Source organism: Musca autumnalis, unplaced genomic scaffold (assembly GCF_047663935.1).
Source record: "Musca autumnalis isolate F117 unplaced genomic scaffold, ASM4766393v1 scaffold_3, whole genome shotgun sequence".
In the NCBI taxonomy this organism is placed as follows: Eukaryota; Metazoa; Arthropoda; class Insecta; order Diptera; family Muscidae; genus Musca; species Musca autumnalis.
In genome coordinates this window covers 263,145,656-263,170,768 of record NW_027411866.1, presented here as the reverse complement: position 1 = coordinate 263,170,768, position 25,113 = coordinate 263,145,656, and the positions used below count along the sequence as shown (strand labels likewise).

The following is a 25,113-nucleotide window of genomic DNA, read 5'->3' as shown; positions in this document are numbered from 1 at the left end:
CACCCGGTGTCATCTACAAGATACTTACGCTTTTCATCTTTGGGTGGGGGTGAATTATTGTTGTTGTGTTTCATAGTGGAGAAATCTGTGGGCGTCAACTGGGGAGATGTGCTGCGTGGGTGGACAATATCGGGACTATTAGTGTTGCTGGGCGGTAAGCCATTATCGGGGCCGCGCATTCGCTTCAATGTGTTGGTGGGATCTTCGGCCGATGATGTTGAAGTATTGTGCTCGCGTCTCAACATACCAATACGCTTAAAGAAGGGCATTTGTGTGGGCGGTAATGGAGGTGGCGGCGACACCGCATTACGCTGATACAACGGTGAGTCCTCGGACATGGATGTGTGCAGTGGGTTCAAGGGTGTGCGTACACCTGAATTGGCCAAATTTTGTATTTGAGCTAATTGCTATAAAATAACAAAAACAACAAAATGATGAATAGGTCAGTCGAACCCTGTGCTGGTCACAAAATACTTACACTATGGGTTTCTTCGGCCTGCTGCTGTGTTAACCCCGAAACTCGTAACACTTCCGCTGTCTTCAGAAACGACTGCAGTGACTTCTGATGCACATTGACTTCGCCGTGGTAAATGAATTCGACGAGTGAATGTAAGTCGTTAAAATTTACATCCTGTAAAAGTATCACTGGATGTTTACAAGGTGTACTCTGAAAGAGAGAAAAGATATCGTCAGTCCAATAATATTGTTATGTTACAAATTAGTAAAAACTTGGTGCATATTTTCAATTAATAAGGATTCTGATATTTGGTAAACATGTGTATGTATCCATCATATAAAGATTTATATAAAATGTTAAGAGTTCTTCTTATTCTCCCTAAGTTCACAATATTTGCTTCGCAGAGGCACTGTGCCGGCATTTTTGCCATACATGCCACCACTAGCGATGCGATGGTTGTTCATCACAAAGAATTAGGTCATGCGTCAGGCAAGATATTTTCGTTCGACTCTTTGCCAACTTTATCATCATCATCATCGTATGTCTTATACACACAATGCTAACACTAACACACATACACCCTTCTAGTACATGATGATCGTTACAATGTGTCGTTGTAGTGTTGCTTTTGTTATTGTTTTATAGGTATGTATGTGCTTTATAACCGAACGATGTCGGCAGCGTTACAATATCGGTTTTGCTATTTTGCTGGCGTTTTCGTCTTCTCTTTATACGAAATGAGGTCAACTGATCGACAAAAGTCTTGTTTGGGTCTGGCAAAGACAGTAAAAACAGCCAACTTCTCTAAATACATAAAACTACACGTTTCCATACATACATGTCTATGTATGTGCATGAGTATAGGGGGCTCACATACATGGAAGCAAACTGTACTCTTTACAACTGTTGGAGATAGCATTTGTCTTGGAAGTATTTTTAGAGAAGCTGCAACTTCCAATGACGCCCCGACCGAAATTGGCTTCAAGCTGTTCAGCTATGTGCATTAAAAGTGGGACAGCATGCTTGCACATGACGTTTGTCTGAAGGGCTTAATAAGGGATCCATTACCATCTCAGGCGTATGGAACGAACAAACGAGAAATACATATATACATAAGTTGCTTAATATTGGCATTTTATACAGGCGTACTCCTGGTTGTTTTGTTTGTCCCAAGATAATTCTGTGAGCTACTTCAAATGCAACTACACAAGCACTAGACAGACAATTAGCATTACAAGTGGCCAGGTAAACACTTGACCACTTGGCTCCAAAGCCAGTGTCCCGATTGCAGCCAAAAAGCTCATTAAAATTGTAGAGCTTCTCTGCAGTTAATTAATTATTGATGCAAAAACGTGAACGAATGGGGGCAAACAGTAGTAACAATCTTGGTCTAAAGGTGCTTAGTGCCGCTGCCATCCACCAGTCTTGGCGCTATGTCAATTTGCATCCTGCAATTGAATGTACACAATTTCATACAATGGAATGGGCTTAAAATAGAGACACATACTCAGAGTGTCTCAGTGTGTGTGTGTGTGATACTGTGTCAAAAAAGTTTTGTGCCATTTTAATTTGTGTTGCTCCACCTCTGCTAAGTTCTCTCCCTAAAGCCCTCCTCAGTCCATCTTTCGATTTGTATTGCTTCTTATTATAATTTTTTCTTCGCTTCGTACAAAGCTGTTTGCTGTTTTGTTATAGTTTTTTTTTTTGTTTTTCGGCCCCTTTTTTGTTGTTGATTATATTTTGATAATGTTAAATTAATTTTTTTTGCTTTGCCATGTTTTTTATTGTTGTATCTCTGTGAGTTTTTATTGCAGCATTTGTTGTCAGTTTAGTTGCATTTGTTAAACTCAAGTCGACTACTGTTCGGTCGGTGTTTGATTGTGCACTGTCTCCAGCACTGTGGCTTCGCACGTTACAAATTTTCAAAATGCATTGAGGATTTTTGATGCATTTTTGATATTTAAAATACAAACAGTTCCTATGGGTCATATATTTTTATAGGATATACCTATCCAATAATTTGGTATCGCTTTGTTTGGGTGGGTGTGAGTAATATGGCCTCAGCTAAAGTTATTACATATCAACATTTCTGTAGAAAATATGCGAAAAGGCCATTTTATAATAATGACGTGTTGCGTTCTATATTTATACCAATTACGCTACGATGAATCCAACATTATTTAATTGATTAATTTTGAGACATTAGATATTTCTTATGAAAAAATCGAAATTCTGCCATCAGAAGAATTTCTTTGACATAGAATTCTATTGCACCACAGTCACATTCTAAGCTCTGGTATAACTTGGACCTTGGCGTCGTCAGGTTTTACACATTCTTATGTGTCAATGGCTGAATCACTGGACTATTATCTGATGTATTTTTAAGATATCTGCCAGTTTTAACCACTGTGTTTCGTTGTCCATTGGCCGCCGCTGCGGTTGTAGTTGTTGCTGTTGTTGACTGCTTGCATTATTCGTTGTCATTTTTTTTTGCCAGTTCTGTTCGGTGCTGTTTTGCATTGTATTATTTTTGCTATTTAGCAAATTAAATGCTGTATTCTTTGCTTTTCTTTGGTGTTGCTGTTAGGGCTGCTACTGGTACTGGCGATATTTATGCACTTCAAAGAAAGTATGCAAAATGTCGTGACATTACTAAGTACGAGTCGAATATAATGTTTTTTAAGCATTTTTTGTTAGCAACGTTTATTTTTTGTTATTATTTGCTGTTTGCTAAATAAATTTTGCATAAGTAGGCCCATTTCGACATTTGAACAATGCAACCAACCGACCAAGTTTCTTATTTTTCTTTTTTTTGTGATTGTTCATTGCTTTTTCTTCTTATTATTAGTACACACTTTGTGCAGAAGTTGACAACGCATTTTAGTGCCAAATAGCAAATGATGAACAGGCGAATGAGTATGATTCGTGTGAGAGGTGGTGGTGGCGGTGCATTGGTGCCATGACAGGCAGATTGTGAGTCACAAAAGAACAACGTATCCTGGCTTTTGTTACCCCTAAAGGTTAACAGTTTTCAGTTGGCGCTTATATTGCTATTTGGCTTTTGGATATAATTGTCTCATTTGGTTGTCATAATCGTAGGTTCTATCACCGAAAAGACATTGTTGTTTTTTGTTAAATTGGGCGGTGCACTGGGTCTTAAACAGTAAAGTATAACAAAAATGAACAACTATTTTAGAAAGTTTATCGTTAAATATTTCTTAAACATTGCCTGACTAGCAAGATACACGTACTTACATCAAAATGAGCCGTTAAAGAAACGTTATCGAGCTCATTTCGTGTAGGGTTGTCGAAACCATGTGTACATATTTCATATGTGTGGCTACTGGACCTACCAGAAATTAGTTAGAAAGAAGGTAGTCCGAAATCTTTGTGTCTGTGACACCTTTAAGAAGTTCACCTTACATCGTACATACATATATATGTATTACGGTGTCGATCCACAAGCACATCCCTGTTTTTAAATATTAGATATTGTACAATGGATATACAAATGTACGTAGTTTTACTTGCTTCCCCGACTGTTGAATTATTGCTAAAACAGCTAAAAACTTTAATATCAGCCTAATTAATAAAATTGAAATAATATTTCAAACAAAACAAAACAAAATGAGCAAATATCACGTGCCGACGAAAGTTGAAACCGCGTGCAGGCATGGCAAGGTGTGGCGGGACGACATAGTGTCTGGCAAATGCATTGCTAATATTTGGCAAAAAGGAACGTTAATGTTGGTGACGCGGTGTGTGTGTAGTATGCCTTTGTGTATAATGCCAAATTAGCTTAGTATTTTCTACAATAGCGTTTTTTCTAGCTTTATTTTTATGCTATGTACTAACGACTAGGACACAACTTCTTGACGTTATAACTTAAGACATAATCGCAAACGTAGTAGAAGTTAAAATATTCTGAAGTTATTGTTTTGTTACTGTTTTGTTGTTGTTTGTTTGTTTTTTTTTTTGCAATGACGACCGTAATTTTCGTAACGTGGCATTAGAATAGTGTTCCTGTGCCTTCCTTCAGATAGCGTGCTATAGATGACATTAGGGCAGTGCATTCTGTCAGCAGTTTTATACATCTGCATTCTTTTACTAACAACTTTGACACGCGAATGCGGTTAATATGAGGTTTCCGCTGATTTCCGTCCGCAGGGGACAACCGAACTTTAAAATGTTACGTTGAAATGCGAAATCGATTTCGAAATGTGTAAATGTTTGTGGTAAATATTGGACTTACCTTTAACAGATCTCTGAAATAGGGGCTGCATGCCGACAGGACCACGCGGTGAGCTTTGATACTGCGACCTTCACAGGCCAATGTGACGTCGACAAAGTCTTCGTCATCTCTGAGATTTTCAAAGGCCGACGTTATGCTACTTTGGTAGTTGTTCCATCGAAGACAAAAATGTTGCGTTTCATCCATTGCGCTGCACTGTTATTGTTGACGATGGCGTTAAAATTTATGGAGATTTACTCTAATATGGTGTGAACTGATCTGCCGGCACGATCTTGCCTCTAATTAATGTTTGTTGTTTTCTGTTATTGTAATTTTTCTTTCATACGAAGTTGAAAATGCTTTTTCTGGGATGTCCAATGGTTTTGGTTGATAATTTAAATGTATAACTGGAATGAGAAAAGAGACAGGGAATCTTTTAGATTGAGAACGTACAAATATAATATGATTTTATATAATTAACACTAGAAATAAATAATATTAAACAATTTCCAGTGCATACACCTGAAATGTCCAAAGCCGTAACCCACAACACGATCAGTAGTGCGATTCTCTAACTCATTTTTTGAGTTATCGACAAAAATCGGAAAAATTAAAACGCATAATTATGAATGAAAAGTTCAAATAAAAGTTGACAACTCTCTTGTTATCGGTAGTACTTTACGACACATTTTTTATTCGTCGCTAACTTACCGAAAAACATCGGTAATTACCGAAATTATAAGTATTTTAATTTTACCGACAATTGTCGGTAACTCAAAAAATGAGTTAGAGAATCGCACTACAGTTCACAGGAGTAGCAAAAAAACTTTATAATATGAAAAATTGTTTTATAGAATATCAATCTTATGATGGCGAGTACTTGGGGTATTATCAATCATGTACGAATGCGAGTAAGTAATGAAACTAAAACCACGAAAACGCTTGGTTTCATTACAACAACATCTGCAATGTTATCCTATTTTCCGTAATGCCATTTCTTCAACGTAGAAGCTTGACATTTTGTGAGAGCATGTATTTTAGCTTTATGTATCAGAATCCATAAAAAACGAATTTTGATTTCTATGAGGGTTACGACTTCGGGCATTTCTGATGACGATATACATATGTATGTAAGTTGAAATAAGTTCGTGTTTTATTCAAAGGTCTTTTTGTTGAATTGTGGTGAATTTCTAAAAGTCTTAAAGCCTGTCGCAAATATCCAGTTACAAATGTTGAACAAAAATATGAATGTAATATGCGTACATCAATTATTTGCATGGAAGTAGGTAATTGATCTTTTGTTCATTACCACATGCATATTTGCAAAAGTTTTGTTTTTTTCTTCTTAGTCGTCGTAGCATCAATCATCTACTACAGTTATGGTTGACTTCTGAAATCTCAGTTACTTTGCAATTGTCTGAAGTATTGTATTACACTGTGCAACATTGTTAAGGTGATCTTGTGCAAACAATTCGAACTGAAGATTTTTTGAAAGTACAGACCCAAACGGCAAGAAACACTAGTTGGGTTTTGTTGTGTCAGATCCAGCTCGGATTTTATGGCCCCATATAAACATGGATAAATATTGAGTTTTGAAAGAAATTCAGGGCTATATCTCTGAAACCAATTCGAATCTTCTTCTGACATCTGAAGCAAATTTGTAGATAAGGACAAGAATAAAATATTTGGAGAAATAATGAACTCGAAAAACTACATTTATTGCCTCAAACTTAAAAATATATGCAAAAATGACACAATTTTTATACATTTCGCACCGTATCTCCAAAACCGTTAATTTTTTCTGAATATTTTCTTTGGGACAAATATTCCCTGGAATGTAATATACAACTCTACGGAACATGTCATTGTTGTAAAATGCCTCTATCCCGTTGTTTTCAGAACATTTTTCAAAGACCTTTTAGTAAAAATGTCAAAAATGTGCGGAAAACCGAAATGCGAGAATAAACTGTTGGTGTGAACTGTGTTTGAAATACGTGTTGTAAAAGATATGATGCAAAATACCGCTGAAACAACATGAAGTAGGCATTTAGAGTTTCAGAATGTTCTACAGAATTGTTGAGAACTTTTTTTGGACGATTTTTGCGAAGGGTTACTTGGTTCAATTCCCAATAGTTTAGCCGATACTGACCAGAATTTCAGCAATTATGTAAAATTTTCCATATTTTATAGATTTTGATGCCCTAGATGGAGTTTTTCTTATGTGGTTTTTTCAAAATATAAGTTCTACTAGTTTAGGGCTACAATATTGCTAAAGACAGCAAGGCCAAATTCCTATTCGTTTCTGAGATAAAGGCCTGATAAATGCAAAAAACTGTAGATTTAGCGCGGTTTAAATGAGTCCATAAAATACGAACTGGATCTGACAGGACAAAACCCTGCTAGGGTTTTTGTAGTCTAAATACGTACTTTCGAAAAAATGCATACTAGAAGTTGTTTGCATTTTCAGTGTTGCATAGTGTTATATAACGCAGTAATACTTAACTACTGCGAAGCTATGTATTCCAAAACGTCACAGTATCCTTTTTATTTTCGATGCATTAGCTGATGCATTTTCAAAGAGCAATGCATTAGTGCGCAACTGAAATATTTTGATGAGATCTAACAACTGCAAGCTGTTGGTACGTTTTGGAAGTCAGTCTCTATATACGTATGTAACATTGTTTTTTTATCGACTAAATAAATAAAGATCAGATCGTGTCTTTAGACATGTTAGATATTATCATTTAGATATTATTATCATGACAGTTAGTGTCTGTTACACTCCATCTTTTATCTTGCTTAGAAAACATCACAAGACAATCCGACTGTGAATCCCTTAGAAATACAAAAAAAGCCTGAAACAAACATCCGACAATCAATTGCATTTATTCCGAATACAAGCAGAAGAATAAAAAACATAACATTCAAAAGAAAACAAACTAAACTTTTTTCTTCTTAATCATTTGTATAAATTTAAACTTGAATTCCATGCCGAACAACAAACAAATGGCTGCTTAGTGTTAATAAACTCATTGAATCATTCCCGTTTGTTTCATGGTCAAGGTTTTATTTTTGTTCGGTTTCATTTCGCCCCTTCTCCGACGAACACTCACTCGTCTATCATCAGCTCTACACCAAACATTGCAGCTCTGGTTTCTATTTAGACTAGAGAGGAGCACAGTGGCAGTATCAGCAGATCTTTGCTATACTAAAGCCAATAGAACGATGTTGAGTTTAAATTTGGAACATTCTCTCAGCACTCTTCAATGCCAAGGCTATTCTCAATACGATCCTTCTTAGTATTAAGCAGATGATAATCGAACTTGGTTAGCCGGTGGTAAAGAGATGTGGAGAATAGTGGTAAATAGAGACGTAAAATCCAGTAAAGTTTAGCTAAAAGATTCAAATTTCAATAAAAGCAGAACGATGCAAAAACACACACAAACGTACAGAAGTGAATACAACTCGCATATGTATGTATGTACATCCATTCCATCCAGTCCATCTATTATTCACTATAGTTATTTTTTTTATTCTCTTAGACGAACATTCAAGAATACAAACAGACAACAAAAATAAAGTAGGTGTTTTTAGCAATGCACCCACACACGCACACATGTCTAAGTGTATGCGTGTATCTATTTAAATGGGTCTTCCACTTTCGAACTATGCAGAACGTCAGTGGGAACTATTCTCGGCGTGGTGAGTGTATTTTGCGGTTGAATGGAGAGTAAAGGGGGGCAAAATTTCTGCTTGTTAGTTGATTTATATAGTGAGCAAGTGAGTGAGTGCAAGGTTTATCTAATCGTCGTCGTCGTCGCAGCCGCTGAATTTAGCACGAAAGTGAAATTGTATTTTCAAGGTCTTTCGCTATAGTCCACTATCTCACCTTTTAATGTTTTTGTTGGCTTTGCTGGTTGTACACTCGATGGTGTTGGCAACGCATTGTAGCGTTTCTATTTGTATTGGCACTTTTAAGTTTGTATTTGCATAAACGCATAGTAGGAACACACAAACGTTTGGAAAAATTTCAGATTTTTTTACACTATTTGTCACAGATTTTTCGATGACACTTGGGTTGCAGTATATTACGTTCCATGGCAGAATGCTGTCCTTACAACAAAATATAAAATGTAATTCTGGGAATTTTATTAGGATTTTTGTTTAGTTATTTTTGACCATCTGAATGTTGAGATGTCTATTTTGTGTTTTTGTTGGTGGAAATAATGATATCGCACTTCAATGTGTTATTGTAATCGAATTAAATATGTTTGTTGTTTTTTTTTTATCAAAAATACCGTCCGACCGACCGACCGATGGACCGATTTAGACCTGGGAATATGCGCAACTGTCTGGACTAGCGTTGAAAAAGCGCATTAAGCAACTGCTGAGAAAACTATCCATAGCATTCACTTGAACCGCGCGAACTGCGCCCAATTTCACAAAAAGAGCACAAGACAGCAACAACAACATTGTCGCCACCGCATACAACTACAGCAATAACAATATATTTAGAATACAAATAAGCCGTCGTCATCCAACAGGAGTTCTTGTTTGCGGGTGTGATTCGCGTTGCGGCAAAACGCAATTTCATTTTCGCTTGCTTACTCTCACCAATATGGATGTAGAAGATACTATGTATGTACGTATGACAATGTGTGTATATTATAGATATGTATATAATAATACTAGATCAAAGGAACTGAGTATGCATGCATCTTGGATGTTCTTGCTGTGAAATCGAGAGATTTGTCCAGACCCCACACTCACACGCATATTTTTTTTTCATTTCTCAAACCAATATTCGGGAATGGAATAGTCGTCGGTTGTTGTTTGTATTTTATTGCCGAAATTTTGTTTTCAAACGCCAGTATATTTATGTATGTATGTGTGTGTGTGTGCCGGGAGAGAATGAGACTATGATTTCGTACGTATGGAATGAATGTTTTTATTGGACAAATGGGGTAAGTTCTGCAGTGCTGTTCTCTCCCCCTCCACCCCTTGATAATGCTAATTTCAATTTGAATAATATAAAAGCAATAATTTGTAATGCAGTCGTAGGTCAATGAAGATTAAGTAGTTTCTCACAAACATTCATATCCGTTCCCATTCCCGTTCCCCATTACCTTGGCACAAAATTTGCCAAAATACAATTTTTTATCTTTTGTTTTGGCGCGTATGCTTCACCGCACTGCTCAGCAATTATGAGAGCGAGAGCAGCAGAGGTGCAGGCCATGCCATAAAATTCTATTTTTTATATTTGTTTTTGGTTGTTTTTGCTATTTTCAAGGTTAAGTTTTAGTTGTGCACAATAAATACTAAAAACCCAAGATACTCATACATACCCATGCACACACATACATATGATCGATGCGGCTTTTGGCAATTCTGTGTGAGGAATACCTACATGAATTGATGTTGAATTTGGTATTGCTTGTATTTTTTGTCATTTGTACATATTTATAGTATGTAAGACAAAAATCCAGACACAAATCGTAAATGTAGAGAAAGTTCATTTTACACACTATCACTCACAGTGGGCAGAAACAAGCTGACAACTGGTAGGCTAGTGTACAGAAATTCTAATGCAGTTCACCAGCCTAATTGCATGTTACAAGGTCAGGGAATCCCCTACAATGGGGCCAAACAAATAACGACAGCGAACGGAAAGAGGAGAAACACAAACCAGACGTAATAGAAAATGCAAACACTTGTTGCTAGACTAGCTACAAAGGCACACAAGCCGAAACAAATAAAAGTCAACAGCAAATGTAAAGTAGTTAGACACACACACACCCATGCACACATCCATTCAACACACATATATTCGCCACAGACCAAAAGCCAGCAGAAAACTACACACACTGACTTTCCACTCCATAAATGTTCGGCCCCCTTGAAGACTATTACAGCCGGTGCGGGCCCCATATAAACGCACTCACACCCACACGCTTACATCCATCGTACTTCAGAAACCATTTTCTAGTAGTGGTGCTCTGGTGCACATGTTCGGCATTAGGCAGCAACATCAACTCTGTAAACTAACTACATAGATGTTCACGATGTAGCCATCGTTGTCGTGGTCTATGCTTGTGTTGTTGTCGTCGTCATCGTCATCTCCTCAACTTACAACGACGCAACCAATTCATTCATTCATTGCAACTACGGCAACTAGTCTCTATGTCTGGCTGGATGTTAGTTTTCCATTTGTCTGGGTGTTTGTATGCACTTTTCATTCATTCATGAATCCATTCTATTCAAATGTTGACGATGGCGAGCGATCATGACGCTGATGACGATGTACAACAGTCAACTAAAGGAATTCGAAAATGGATACCACCAGCCAACCAACCTGCCATATTTGCATGCACGTTTGTAAACTTGCTACGTCTAGGTGGTTCAAAGTGCAATACATCCATTCATAGATAACTAACTGGCAGTCAAAAAGCATCGCACAATTTCCATTTCCCCTCTAAGTTGACTTGAATAGATGGCATTGTGGTGGTTATTTTTATGTGTGTGTGTGTGCACAAAGTGAAAGTAGTTTGTCGGAAGTGTGCATCGTCCCACGTATAGGAAATTACTTGAGTAGATGAAGTTGCATTTTGTGACCACTATCATCTGACTTACATACATTTGTATGTGTCACCTCAGTACACAAACATATAAGCAGGCGTGCCAAGTTGGTGGTTTTCCCGCTACTTGTGGTGATTTTTGGCATTCAAAAACCAATGTTTAAGCAGGAATGTCAACTGTTTTAAGGTAAAATTCGCTACAGACCTATGGTGCGTATGTGGCTGCAGCGATTTTTATCTCGGAACAGTTGGCATCCCTGCATATAAGTGGCTGACTTCCGTATTGTCAGTTGCTTTGTATTCGTGTTCCATACTAGAGTAATTTTATGAAATTGCAGTAGTGGGGAAATCGATTTTAGAACCCCTAGTTTCATTCACGAATACAAAGCAACTGACAATACGGAAGTCGGCCAATATGTATGTTTTACCCATTTCCAGTGCTGACTAATGCATCATTATAAGTATGTGGTGAAGGAAGCTGTTATCAACCGCATAATATTCATTGTATTTTATGAACTTCAACATTTCTATTCCTGGCATTCAACCTACAAATTGTAATTGTATAAATAAATAAAAAAATTATTCATGGTAAAACCCAATTATTATTTTAAGTTTACTTTGTGAACATTGGATATTTCCTCATAAGAATGGGTGGGGTAAACCAATCGAATAAATGCCAGCAACATGGCATTATTGCGACTAACTTTTCCCACTATTCGTCTTATTTAGTTCTTTTGACGAATACGTTTTCGCCAAAAATTCCCATGTGGTTAAGAATCGAATCTAAATTTGTATACAGCTACAACAGACCATACTTGAAGTTGTATTTGTGAATAGAAAATGAAATACATATGTATGTATGTACAGCGAAATAAAAAGCCTAAAGATAGGTATAAACATCGTTTTGTTTTCAAGTTCAAGGCCTCACACAAATAATAATGTCTGCCAAATTTAGAAAAATACAATAGAGAGACTCAAAACATCGTAGATACTCTACAATCCTCCAGCAGACGTTTAAACGATCACACGAAAGAGCAAAAGTGGCCACAAAAAATCTGAAGAACGACGATTCCAGACACCACAACGCAGGGAATTGTTAGACGATCGCAGCCAATGATGAAATCCTGTATACTAGCAGCACCACCACATTCGTGAAACATCCATGGAGGACAAACAAAAGCAGTGGTAAAGGCATACATATGTAAAAAAAGTTGCCACAACTCACAATTTGTTTCACACACATTCTCTAACACTCCCTGTCTAATGCAGAGAAGCAGACGGTGAGAGTTCGTGTGTGTTTCAAAAGCTCTCCATAAAATCGGCTAGAGAGTGACCTTCACCTTAACCTAGTCATCGAGCGTCGGACGTTCGGTCGTTTACCCCAATTTCGTTTCTAAATAGTGCGATAGGCACCGTCGCTCCCGTTAGCGACCCCCCTCTCTAGAAATCCGTTGAGTGTGTATTATACACTAACACAAAACAAGTACGATCTGACTCTCACAATCTTATCTAACCCTCAAAAATAAAAAAGAAGAAAAACAAGACACAAAACCAAAGAGACTAAGAGAGATTTGAGAGGTGGCTTGTGTTAGATGGAGAATTAGAGAACATTCCCACAGTTATGCGGCCACATCAGTTGGATACCAACATACACACACAGACGTCATGATAACCAGTCAAGCAAACATGCAGTGGAACGAGTGTGCCACCAGTACGATTTTGCCCCCTGCTATTAGCGCAAATCGAATATGTTTGTTTTTTTTTTGCTTTTAGTTTCAGAAGTTTCAGATGTGTCTTCCATGAAATTCAACCCAAACCCGTTTCAGTTTACTAAAACAGACTTAGACGAATGAGAAAAAAAATAGTGTACAAAATTAGAACTCAGCATTTTTGTACGACCAAAATAAACAACTATGTATATATGTATGTATGTTATATGTTTATGGGTAAAACAAGAATAGTCCTCCTTTATTTGGTTCGGCGCGATGCTGTAAACTAATAGCTAATGGTGATGGACTATTTAAAGCTTTCAACATACGAAGCTTTGAGCGTTATTTGTTCTATTGGACACTCTTCCAGTGACTGGGCACACACAAATAGTTTGGGGGTATCATCCACAACAACAAACTACTAGTATGCTCAGCCACTATGAGATCTCTCTAGGCTAGACGAAACAGTTTTGTGAGTGCAAGAGTTGGCTGGCTGCCTGGCTGGTTGACTTCTCTTATAGTTGGTGTGTGTGGTGAAAAACTATTTTTTTCGGTTGATGTAAGACAGCAGCGTACTAGCTAGCGTACTGCAATAGAAAATGTGTGTCTAGCTTTAGTTTTCTTCAAACCGTTAGCGGGATCGGTTCTCTTAGCAAAGTTGTTAGCATAGTGAAAATGTGTGTATTCGATAATGCTGAGTATCACTACGGGTCCGTGGATTGTAAGTGATTTGTATGTGAAAGTTATGCAAAAATAAAATGAAGAGAAAAAAGAAAGAAAGTAAAGTTCTACAAAATCAAATGTCAATGGGTGATGTAATAGTGAATGTAATTTCTTTAAGTGTCTCATCACATATGTATGATACGTATGTAGAAATATGTGTATACCTGGAAGGAAATTATAGTGAAGCATGATATACATACATATAGTAAATTCGGATTCATTGATTGCCTGCATTCATATATATCTACATGAATTTACTTGCAATTTTTGATACAAAAATTCATTGGGAAGACACCATCTTGCCTGAGTTTTTTTTTTGTCGATCATGTGTCATCGGTGTCAATGAACTCCAAATGTTTTCGCAATGATAACGCATTAGCGTAAGCTCTCTCAGTTGTATTTGGTAAGTTCAAATGTTGTATTTCTTTTTTCATTATTATTATTTGATTATAACAAAAATAAGGAATATTCATACTGTCGCTCATCGGAACGAACGTACGTAGATTGCTGAAAGTGGTGTTTGTTTTTATCGCGCATTGCAATTACTTCCTTCCGTAGATGCCGTAGCTTTGGAAAAATGCAGGCAAAGTAAGTGACGAATGCACAAAGATACAATTATATTTGCGTTTATTTTTGTCTACATGTAGCAGTGTGAGTAGAATTCAAATAATCTTATCGCTTGCGGGTTTTTGGTTCATTGCCCTCCTACCTACTTAGTTATTTTGCAAACCAAATAGGCTTTTTGATATGTATGTATGTACGTATGTACACACCAAATAAAATGAGTTGTTCGTCTAACATTCGTCTATGGAGTATCAGATCGGCGGGTGTACCACCGAACAATGCGATTTTTTTAACACGTTCAGCGACGAAGTGGCGAATATGGGGGACGGATTGGTGTTGTTTTCTGTAACTGTTGAGAGTTTTCATGCTCTCCAAAGATGTGAGCATGCTGGTTATTCTATACATTCGTTGTGATCCAGTCGATTTATTTTAGCGACTACTCCAAGTGGTCGTTTTTAAAATATTCAGCCTGTGTGTGCGTGCAAGGGAGAGTATTATATGTAGTACATATGAGAACCGAACCTACCGCGTCTCACCCGTACATACCACCAATTGTCACACGCTTATTGTGCTTATTGTGAGTTGCACACTCTGTGCACTGGGTTATCTGTATGCATGGGTTTGTGTGAGAGCGCCTGTTTGTTTTGTTGCCATTAGTTGTTTTTACTCTCCTTTTTTTTGCAACTCAAACACACATAGTAAAAAGGTTAAGAAACTTATTGGGTTTAACAACATTTCACAAGGTTATTAGACAAACAAAAACAAAGCAAATTTTTAATTTTCAAACACATACACACATGCACACGTATACGCAATGCACAATTTTCTACCCCAGCTCCAGGAAAGGGGGGCAATGCATTGCAAACATCGTCGTCGACAACAGCGGCAATAATGCCGAACGCCAGCAAATTGTCGATCATCGACATAGCCAATCGTTTGGGGTACGAGTGTGTATGTGTGTTTGCGTGCGTTGTTAGCCAGTCTCTTTAATTGATGTTAATGATCTTCAATGTGAGGTGGTTGGCATTGTGAATGCAATGCAAACTGCAATTTGCACTTGACAGATTCTATGCAGTTGAACTCTAGGAAGGTTATAAAGTCTGTCGTTTATTTAAATACGCTTTAGGCAACATTGAAATTGTTGTAAATCCCTGTAAGTTATTAGAGGCGTTGTTTTCGGCCTGAACCAACTAACCTCTATTTAATGTACAATTACTTTAGAAACTTTCCCTGTGAACCTGGATGATCCTGTGAAAAACGAGATTAACAAAATTCGCTCCAAAGTAGAAATATATCGATACCGGTTTACAGCGCAACGCTATTCTGAATAGTTGCATTTACCTAGGATTGCATATCCAGAAACATATGCGTGTATGCACTCGTATTGCACTAGGCACTCGAAAGCTGTTGCAGACATTTCTCGTGACCAACTGACTGACTGACACAAAATGTCTGCAAAGGCGCCTTCTTCAATTCCAAAACGAAATGGAATCACAACAAAAAACAAGAGAACAAAACAAAGAAAAAAAAAATAAACGACCATCGAACTGTGTGGCTGGCTGGAATGGCGGCACGTAAAGGAAAATGCAATGTTTTGCGTTATTCCAATGTCCGTCCGTTCATTCGAGCAACGTGTAAATGGGATGGTAGACTGGTTATGACCATTGGGATTCCTGTGTTCTTTTGCCAATGTTGAACGGGAGTATGTTGAGTAAGTAAATGTATGTCTATCTATGTGGGAATAGAAGTGTTGTAAGTATGCCAAGCATACAAGAAATCTAGATTTTATAGCCTGTTATTCCTATCATATGCATGTGAACATATACACGCACACACAAAATCACTTAGTAAGTCAGCTAAACGGTTAAACAATTCGTTGTTTATTTGGAATTTTCCAGCCATTCACAGAGACAATGGCTGTTTTTACTATTAACTCCTCTGCTTAAAATGCTGAATGTAAGCATCCAACTTGATTGTGCCGCATAGACAACCCCATCATCGTCGGTCGTCGTCTGTATCTTCGCCGTTGTTGACGACCAGCCTAACTTGCAATAAAACCAGCAGTTGGCCTTGGTTTCAGTTTCCGAGAATAGCCAGCTCCCTCTACGTTGCGCTCCCTACACATACGCACTCACACACACTCATACCCTGTGCTAGTGTGTGCTATCAGACGAATGTTTGCAATGGAAGTTTGATTGGATGAATGCATTTGTGAACATCCTATTTTGATACGCCTTACTTGTTGTACTTGTGAAGTATTTGTGCGTGTGTGTGTGCACGAAAATGGCCTTGAATGGCATCAATAAAACTCTGTTGTTTACTATACACTTTTGCAGTTTGTGGAGTCTGGCACAGTGCAATTCTAACTCTATGTAATGACATTTCAATGGGCATTGTGCCTTAGCATTAATTGCAGACCAAGGCTAACGGAAGTTCTATGATTAACATGAGAATTTAGTCACTGATGAAGAAGAGCCTTTGTATTGACCATGCAATTATGCTACTGTTACTGTTTGATACCACCAAAAACTGACCGACACTTTATAGCTACTGTTGCTGCAGGAAGCAATAATGTGCCAGAGTTTGTTCGGGTGCTTACGTCACTAACGTCTTGCTCACACAGCCAGGAAAGTATCACATTATCAATGAAACCCTATATGTTATCGAATGAAAACGCCATAGCTTCATTGTAGAACATGTGGGACTTATTAATCGTCGGTGTTAAATCGCTATTCCAACCAAAAAAAAAAAAAACTTCAAAAACAAAATACAGTGTGCCGCGGATAGTTGCGACGTATGCATTTACTGAAAATATGAACGTAGTTCTAAATATTCGGAAATATATATCCAAATATACATATAACGGAACTTGTCTTGGAAATATGTATTCCCATAAAAAGCATTCACTCCTCCCTTTATCGGAATATTGGAAATGAGTATATTTTTTATATACGCATTATATTTTTTTTTAATGTGATATGCCCTACTATAATTTGCATTTTAAAAGTCATGACTATCCGTAGCTGACTGTATATGCAAGGGGCATACATGCCGTAGCCCTTCCTTGTTACGACCAAAGAACAAAACATAACAGAAAATATCTTCACAAAAACCTTGAAAATGCGACCATACAAAAGTGCAATTCTAGTCAGGTTTCTCTATTGAAGCGCAAGAAATACGACCAGCAAAAACTAAACTCAAACACATGAAGCGAAACGCTTGCGGATCTGTGTGTGTGTGTGTACATGTACACAATAGTGATGGCTGGTTGACTGGCTCTCTTGGCTTTCGTACTGTTAGTCGATGATTCCCAGCAAAAAATTGTCTGAGCGGGTGTCTGGTCTGTCGTCTCCTCGTAGGTCTGTCGACAGACGGAGACAATGCATCCCTGGCATTGCTAGATTCCACAACTACATATAATCCCATATATTTAAGTGTTTCTGTGTGTGTGTTTGTTTAAATAGAAGTAGTGTGTGTATGTATCTATGTGCTGTTATGCTAAGAGGAGGAATGTAGAAAAATGTGTTAGTGGAGTAGTTGTGCATTACGTCACCTGGGTTACTAGTTCCATAGTCTCTAGATTTTCTCGGTCTGGGTCTGGGTTACAATTTCGTTACAGAAAAAAACTCGATATATGTATGTACACACATATACAAATGTACATATGTATTCCCATACGCAGTGCAACAGGATGCCAATTGGATGGGCTTACGGATGGGCTATCGTGAGTCGTTGGAGAAAACCACTGTCTATGCTACTCTAAGTTCGATTGACTTGACGAACAGTGTGACTGAAGTACGACGCAACGACTGTCATTGCAATGCTTGAGTGCTGCTGGTTGCTATCTACACAAAATGTCTGCTGGCGGAGTTGGCGGATATGGTTGTTTGGATGACTAAAATGGCAAAGCCAGAAGAGATTCATTCGGAGCGGAGCATATAAATATATTAGCGAAATAAGGCGATAGTGATGACTAGTAATGCACTTCGTGTGTGACCATGATCTTTGTTGTTTTCGTGCGTATTTTTCTGTAGCGGTAGGCTATGTGTATGTGTGTGTCCCATGCCTATTGTGGTCGTTGCAAAGTTTATTCATAGATTAAGTTTTGTGGTGAATGAGAGTGTGTGTGTGCTTGGTGCTAACAGTGAAATCGAAAGTGGCCGATAACAAATATACATAGGTATTTATGTACAAACAGACATATGTATGTTTGTAAAGCAGAAAGAACATGCTTCTTTTACAGCAGGTAACGAAGTTAGTTATTGTATCCAGCACTTTATTCGAATATAACTTCTAGCGACACGACTTTTCCGATATTAATTTAAAATCGCAGAACAGTTTTTTAGTACTTACCAGCAATCGCGAAGACGAATTGTACAAAAAAGAGGGCAGCAAAAATGTAAGAAAATTCGTTCACTTCTAGGTTCAGACGTTTGGTTCCCTGATATTGATAGATGCACTCGTGTGTCAGCATGACATATTAGGTAGATTGGTTGGACCAGGTACAACAAATTAAAGCTTAAGGTATATCCTGAGTGGTTGATTTTCGGGTTTCACATATGTAAGTTTGGCACTTTACTCTCACAAAAACGACATAACAGCAACAAAGAATAAGAATTACAAGTGTAGTAGTCCTATCACGGGGATAGAGGAAACCGCGCACGAGGGGGACAATTGTCCCACCGAAATAGATTCAAATTTAATTAAATACAAGTTGCAATTGATATTGTCCAGTCTTAAAAGTTGCATTATTTGCGTAAGACGGTTTTGATATATAATTTTTGCCTTGACCGACGTCACTTTCGATAGTGATCTTCCGCTTCATGCGTACGTTCTCGTTTGCAACTTTACGAAATCTAAAATAATAACGAAAACCAAGAATGTACTTGTCCGTCACACATTCCACAAGGCACACCCATACAAATAAGTCGAAAATCACACACACATCGATTCTCAGGAATATAATGAACACACACAGATGCCAAATACATGCATATGGATATAGAAACGCAATGTTTGTACGTAATAAAAATATTAAAGAAAATAAAATGCGAGGAGAAGTAGAGAACTGCTGTTTATGGCTATTACGATGAGGAAGAGTGACTGACTGACTAACTAACTGGAGGGAATCGACAACACAACACAACGAGTGCAACCGATAAAACTCAAACTAAACACGATCAGCAGCAGCAGCAGATGTAGCGGCGGCAGCAGTCACAACACTACAAAGTTGCTCTGCAATCTTCTGCCATGCATACATATGTATATATATATATATAAATATTCACATAATATATCTGTGTATCATCTATGCAAGTTAGTGCGATTTGCAAAGGAACGACGTCCACAACAAAGGATTTGAGGGCTAAGAAACACACAAGGCAAAGCGAAAAAAAGAGACTTTGCCACACACAGCTTAACAGGCACACAGTGATCTCTCTCTCACAAAGATGAAGTTTGGTTGTCCTTCAAGTCTGCAGAAGAAAAAAAGCTCACCACCGTCGCTGTTGATGTTTGCATTTGCCACAGCTTTTCATAGGGACAAAGCAAAAGCTAATTAACTTGAGAATTGATTTTTCTCTCACTCGCATAAATATGTTTTGTCATCCTTCTTCCTCTTGCAACCGATTTGACCGAGTTTCTGGCTTTATTTTCTCGAATGTGTTGATGCGGGAAGACTTCACATTGTTTTTGTTTTCCATAAACTTACTTGTTTGTATTATAAAAGTTCGTTTGTAATTCCGTTTTGTTGTTGTATTTTATCCACACTGATCTGGAGCTGTTCATCTCATTTGATTTACTCCTTTAGCATGTGAACGCTCCAAAGCGGCACAATGTCAATGCTTCCGGGTTCTGAATGTTTCCGTTTCTTGCACAAATAATGAATATATTTCTAGTTCGCACTGGTCACTGGCCGATCTCAACAAAGGCAAAAGTAATTTTTCTTTTGGTGTATTTTCTTTTTTTCTTTTGTTTTTGGTTTGATTGGACGGCTAAATGTCTAACAGATTAATCCGAAATTGTTTTTGTGTTTCTGCTGACCGAACCTTTACTGATCGAATTAACAAATTCAACTGAAATGAACAGCGTGCGGCGTGTAATATGTCGCATTGAATCGGAGAATGTATTCCCAGTGCGGCATTACGATGTGCCGGAGAGTTCTCATTTTTTATTTTACTTTATTTTATTTTCGGTGTTCGGTCTGTGTTATTTGGTAAGTCTGTTGTTGTTGTTTTTGCATTTATATATTTTTTGGTGCTTTTGCTATGTCCATGCATTTGTTCAGTTATTGCAGTCGAGCCGAACAAGTCTCATTACTGTCATACGCGTCTATACGGTAATAATGTAGTCGGACGTCACTGCTGGCAACAACTGACGACTTTGCAAAAGCACAAAAACAACGTTGTGATCGTTGGAGTACCATTGATCAATTATGTGTCCCATAGCCACAGCTCTTGACGCGGACGTCAAATGATATTGTGGACGCTTCTCTTTACAGTCCTATGTACAAATACCGATTGTAATGGCGGCGCTGTTTGCGTTCATCGCAGTGCCAAAATTTCCCCATTAACACAAACATCCAATTTGATTGCTCACATACTTATCAAAAAACTGCACTTCTAAAAAAGCGATGTACGTACATTCTTACATACACATGTATGTATTCATTCCTTCATGTAGGGCTGGTGGTCTTCAAGTCGCTAAGACAGTGTAACGTTTTCTAATTTAACTTTGAATTGTTTTCGTAGAGCTTATCTTACAGTTACTCTACTCTCAAGTCGAAATTCCTAATGATGAGTATTACTATCGAAGGGGTGAGTCGGCCTAGCTATGTGTGTCACACCGTTCGTTTATCCATCAAATCCTTGCAATCACGTGACACACAGGTCACAATTTTTATCTATGATGTGTATTACTATTTGCGTAATTCTGCAATCGAATACAATCTAATTGAGTTAATTTGCTATTCTTTATATAATAATGTGCTGTATTATATACTTAAAAATCCTATAAAACATATATTCTATATATAATTTATTTAGTTAATATGTTAATGATTATAAAGATTCTTACTTCATTCAACATTCATAATATGGATCATAAACACTCAAGCGTAAATCTACAGCAGTACCCTTGTAGTTGTGAATACATATCACTCATATACTCAAAGAGTTGCATAACTCGAAAAATGCTTTTTCTGAAATAGTAATTTCCACTTTTTCTACTTCATCTTGTGTCAAAATTTCATGTTTAACTCAACGAGTTAAAACTCTTAAAGTTTGGTATAAATTGACAAAATGTTTTTGTTGATTTTATGAAACACTAAAACACTTCTAATCATGCTTGATCTTGCACAGGAATTTAGAACTGATATCTGGCTTGCTCTTTGCAACTGATGGTCTAAATAGTTATTTCACTGTTTGCGTAATAATTTTTTAAGTTGGGAAGTCAAATTTGTGATATGCTACACTCTTGGAGTAAATTAGCGATATTCATATTTTAAACTAATCGATTTCCACCCTATCTAAGTGCAAACTTTGTAATTCGAGAATTCCATTTGTAATTCGAGAACATTTCCGTTACAATTTGAGAATTTCATTTGTAATTCGTTACATTGCCTTTGAAATTCTAAATATTTCTTTTGTATGTCAATTTTTCCGTTTGTAATTCAAATTTTCCATTTGAAGTTCGAATAATATTATTAGAAAATGGAAAGAGAAAATTACCAAATTCTATAGATAAATGGTTCCATTACTTTTAGAAATGGTAAAAGTGGCAAAACTAGTATAAGTTGTGAACTGCTCTTATATGAATCGTATGGTTTTTTGAAGTAAGGGAACGCCTTTCGAGTATAAAGTGGCAAAACTTGAAAATTCTTGCGCAAAGCAAATGTTTCGACTTACATATTTTACATACTTACATGTGACTTAATTCGAATTTCAAATGGAAAATTTGAATTACAAAACGAAAAATTCAAAATTCTAGTTGGGACGAATCAGCAGTGGAGTTATTGAATTACAAATACAACTAAAATGTTTTTGATAACATATAAAAAGTCGTATAACATTAAAAAGTCGTATGTCTACATAAAGGCCACATATAACTAACAAAGACCTAGCGACGTTTAAAAAGAATTAAGGGGTTGCAATTCGCATTAATTTTGGGTCTCAGGTCTTCAAAAACTTGGGGAATAGTTCTTTGTTGGAAGTTTTTTTACGGTATTCTTGTATTATTTGTACTATTAATTCGTCCCTGTAAGTTCATAGAAAATATATAGAAAATGCAAAAAACTTTAAACGCATTTTTCGCGAAATGACATTTTTGAAATAACATCATCCGTTTTTGTGGTATTATTATGCACACATACACAAATCATGTCCTTAAGCGAGAGACTTTTTATTAATTTCTTGACATTTTTTGACATTGACAGTTCACCATTGGATGCAAACTTTTTGATTCCGTTTTGCTTAAAGACAAGATTATTAGGTTCTTAATGATCCCACATAAATACTATAAGTATGTATTCTGATCGCTTTATTTGTTTTCGAAGTACAGAGGGCACTGCAAACTGCTTTTAAAAATAGTGTTTCGTAGGCGGGCATTTGTCAGAAAAGTATGCAATATTAAAAAAACGAAAGTGGTTCAAGTTTTTTCCTTTCAGATGTCCGATATGGTTACCCTTATAAACCCTTAAATAATTTAAGTGTAAAATATGTATATATTTTTTATTTTATTTAAAACACTGTACCTAGCTTACCAAAACGGTTCCAAATACTACAAAAAAGTTACTACTACTTCTATGGGCAATAATGGTTTGAATATAGACACTATTGGTTAGTTTTTATGGTTGTATATCTAGCAAAAGTGTGGCGACGAATAAAACTAGTGACTGCTTAGAATATTTATGTTTATATTATGCTGGCATTACATTTTTCATTATTAAATAACGTGTTACGAAATTTTAAAACGCTAGTTCACGTTGCATGTAGCTCACAATTTTTATCTAACCGTCACAAATTTGGGGAATCCTAATAATTATGAAAATATTTTGAATATCAGTCAGCTCTGCCGACAGAGTTATACCCTTAAGGCCTAGGTACATAAAGGCCTGCGTACATAAGCTGCCTTGCCTGGCTGCCTTGCTTTCCTGCTTCATTTCTGACATAATAAAAATAAAAGAATAAAGAAGGCTGAGCAAATTCCGAGCTGGGTTGCCCTTTTTTTATTCTTTTATCAGAAGTAAGCAAGGTAAGCAGGCAAGGCAGCTTATGTACGCAGGCCTTAAGGTGCTTGCTTGCTTCTGATAAAAGAATAAAAGAGAAAAGGGCAACCCAGTTCGAAATTTGCTCAGTCTTCTTTATTCTTTTATTTTTATTATGTCAGAAATGAAGCAGGAAAGCAGGCAACCAGGTGAGGCAGCTTAGGTACCCAAGCCTTTAGCCTCGGACCTAAGGAAAATAAGTAAACAGGATTTTTAACTTTTTGGGTCAATTGCTGAGGAAGTGTAGACTTGCCCCCGACATAATTGTACCGTTGTAACTAGGCTCGTACACACAACATGTTGCGCAAATTTTAAAAATGATCCCTTACGAGTCTTTAAACTGAACTCTTTACAAACTTTGTATGGGAGGTACTCCAAAGAGTGGTCCGATCTAGTCAATATTCGAACATAATCCGAGTCTGTAGGAAATAATACGATGTAAAACGTTTCGATCAAATCGGTTTCTGTCTTCGAGGGTTATCTTACGTACTACCCAGTTTAGTTGGTGCCGGTAGGCTTTTTGGAGCTCTTGGACCATTATCTCAGGAAGTATGAACTTACCCCCGAAAAAATTGTGCCGTCGTAACAAGCCCGCAAGAATAACCTGTTGCAAAATTTTAAAAAACGATCCGAGAAGAGCTGTTTGTCATACTTTATTTTTTTAAACATTTTGTGTGGGAGGTACACGAAGGAGTATATTGATTTAGTCCATATTCAAACTTTATCTGTGCTTGGAAGTAAAATTACCATATGCAAACTGATGATAAATTCGGTTAATCCCTTAATTACGTATAGCAAAAAGCGTAAAGCTATCGATGTACATTGCGATTGGAGAATAACTTTGGTATCTACCTTAATGGAATTTTGATCCATTTGGTCTGACTGTAGCCTTTGCTGTTTTTTTTTTCAAACCGAACTACATAAGTCGACTTGTGGAGGTATTGAGCAATTTGTACCACGTACACACACAGAAAAAATATGTTTATCTTTTGTTAGAGCAACAATATTGTCAAGCACATAAAACCAGTTCCGGGTGCCACCGGTGGTGGCGACATTTTCTGAGTATTTCAGCCATGTAAACGTTTTCTACAAGTGTTGACTTACGCCGTTCGGACCCGGCGGTAAACTCTAGGTCCCATATCATTGAGTTAATATTTACGGGGTGCACTCATTGATATGAGAGAAGTCTTCCTTGTCGCTTCTGGGATGTTTGTGGAACAATTATTATAGAAAACCAGTTGCGATTGTGGATTTACATGTATATAATTCGCATATACATAACTTTAAAAGTGAAAAGAAAAATACAAACAAACATTTACGGCCAAAGTTCTCTCTAATCCTAAAGAAAACGAAGTAAAACAAGTAAAAAAGTATCAGTCGGCTTTGCCGACAGAGATATACCCTCAGCTCTTTCAAGACATATAGTGCATAGCATTTTAGTGAATTTTTGTTTAATATTGGGCGGAAGTACCGGTAGTTGCGGACCGGTATTTCCTATCTCCGAACTGAAACTAAATTTGGACAAAATATGACGAAGACTAAAATATGGACTAAATCGGTTGATGAGTTCGGTCTCTCCAGCCGCTACATGT

At 37.1% G+C, this 25,113-nt stretch overlaps 1 protein-coding gene across 11 annotated transcripts in view; it reads right to left on the bottom strand.

Moving 5' to 3' along the window:
- Positions 1–25,113, bottom strand: part of br (broad-complex core protein) — a 138,558-nt gene that overhangs the window by 18,631 nt on the left and 94,814 nt on the right. For 6 of the 11 annotated variants that reach the window (XR_012411859.1, XM_073978463.1, XM_073978459.1 and 3 more), the window contains exons 2-4: positions 4,710–5,095; positions 479–667; positions 29–407 (exon numbers count right to left, since the gene is read on the bottom strand). Coding sequence is in view for 10 of the 11 variants with exons in the window: in XM_073978463.1 (XP_073834564.1) it covers positions 29–407; positions 479–667; positions 4,710–4,895 (754 nt within the window). In the remaining variant the exon portion in view is untranslated. Of the gene's footprint in view, positions 1–28; positions 408–478; positions 668–4,709; positions 5,096–8,577; positions 9,077–18,612; positions 19,118–25,113 lie in introns of those variants that run through there. The other 5 variants (XM_073978456.1, XM_073978457.1, XM_073978464.1 and 2 more) reach the window with 3 other exon arrangements.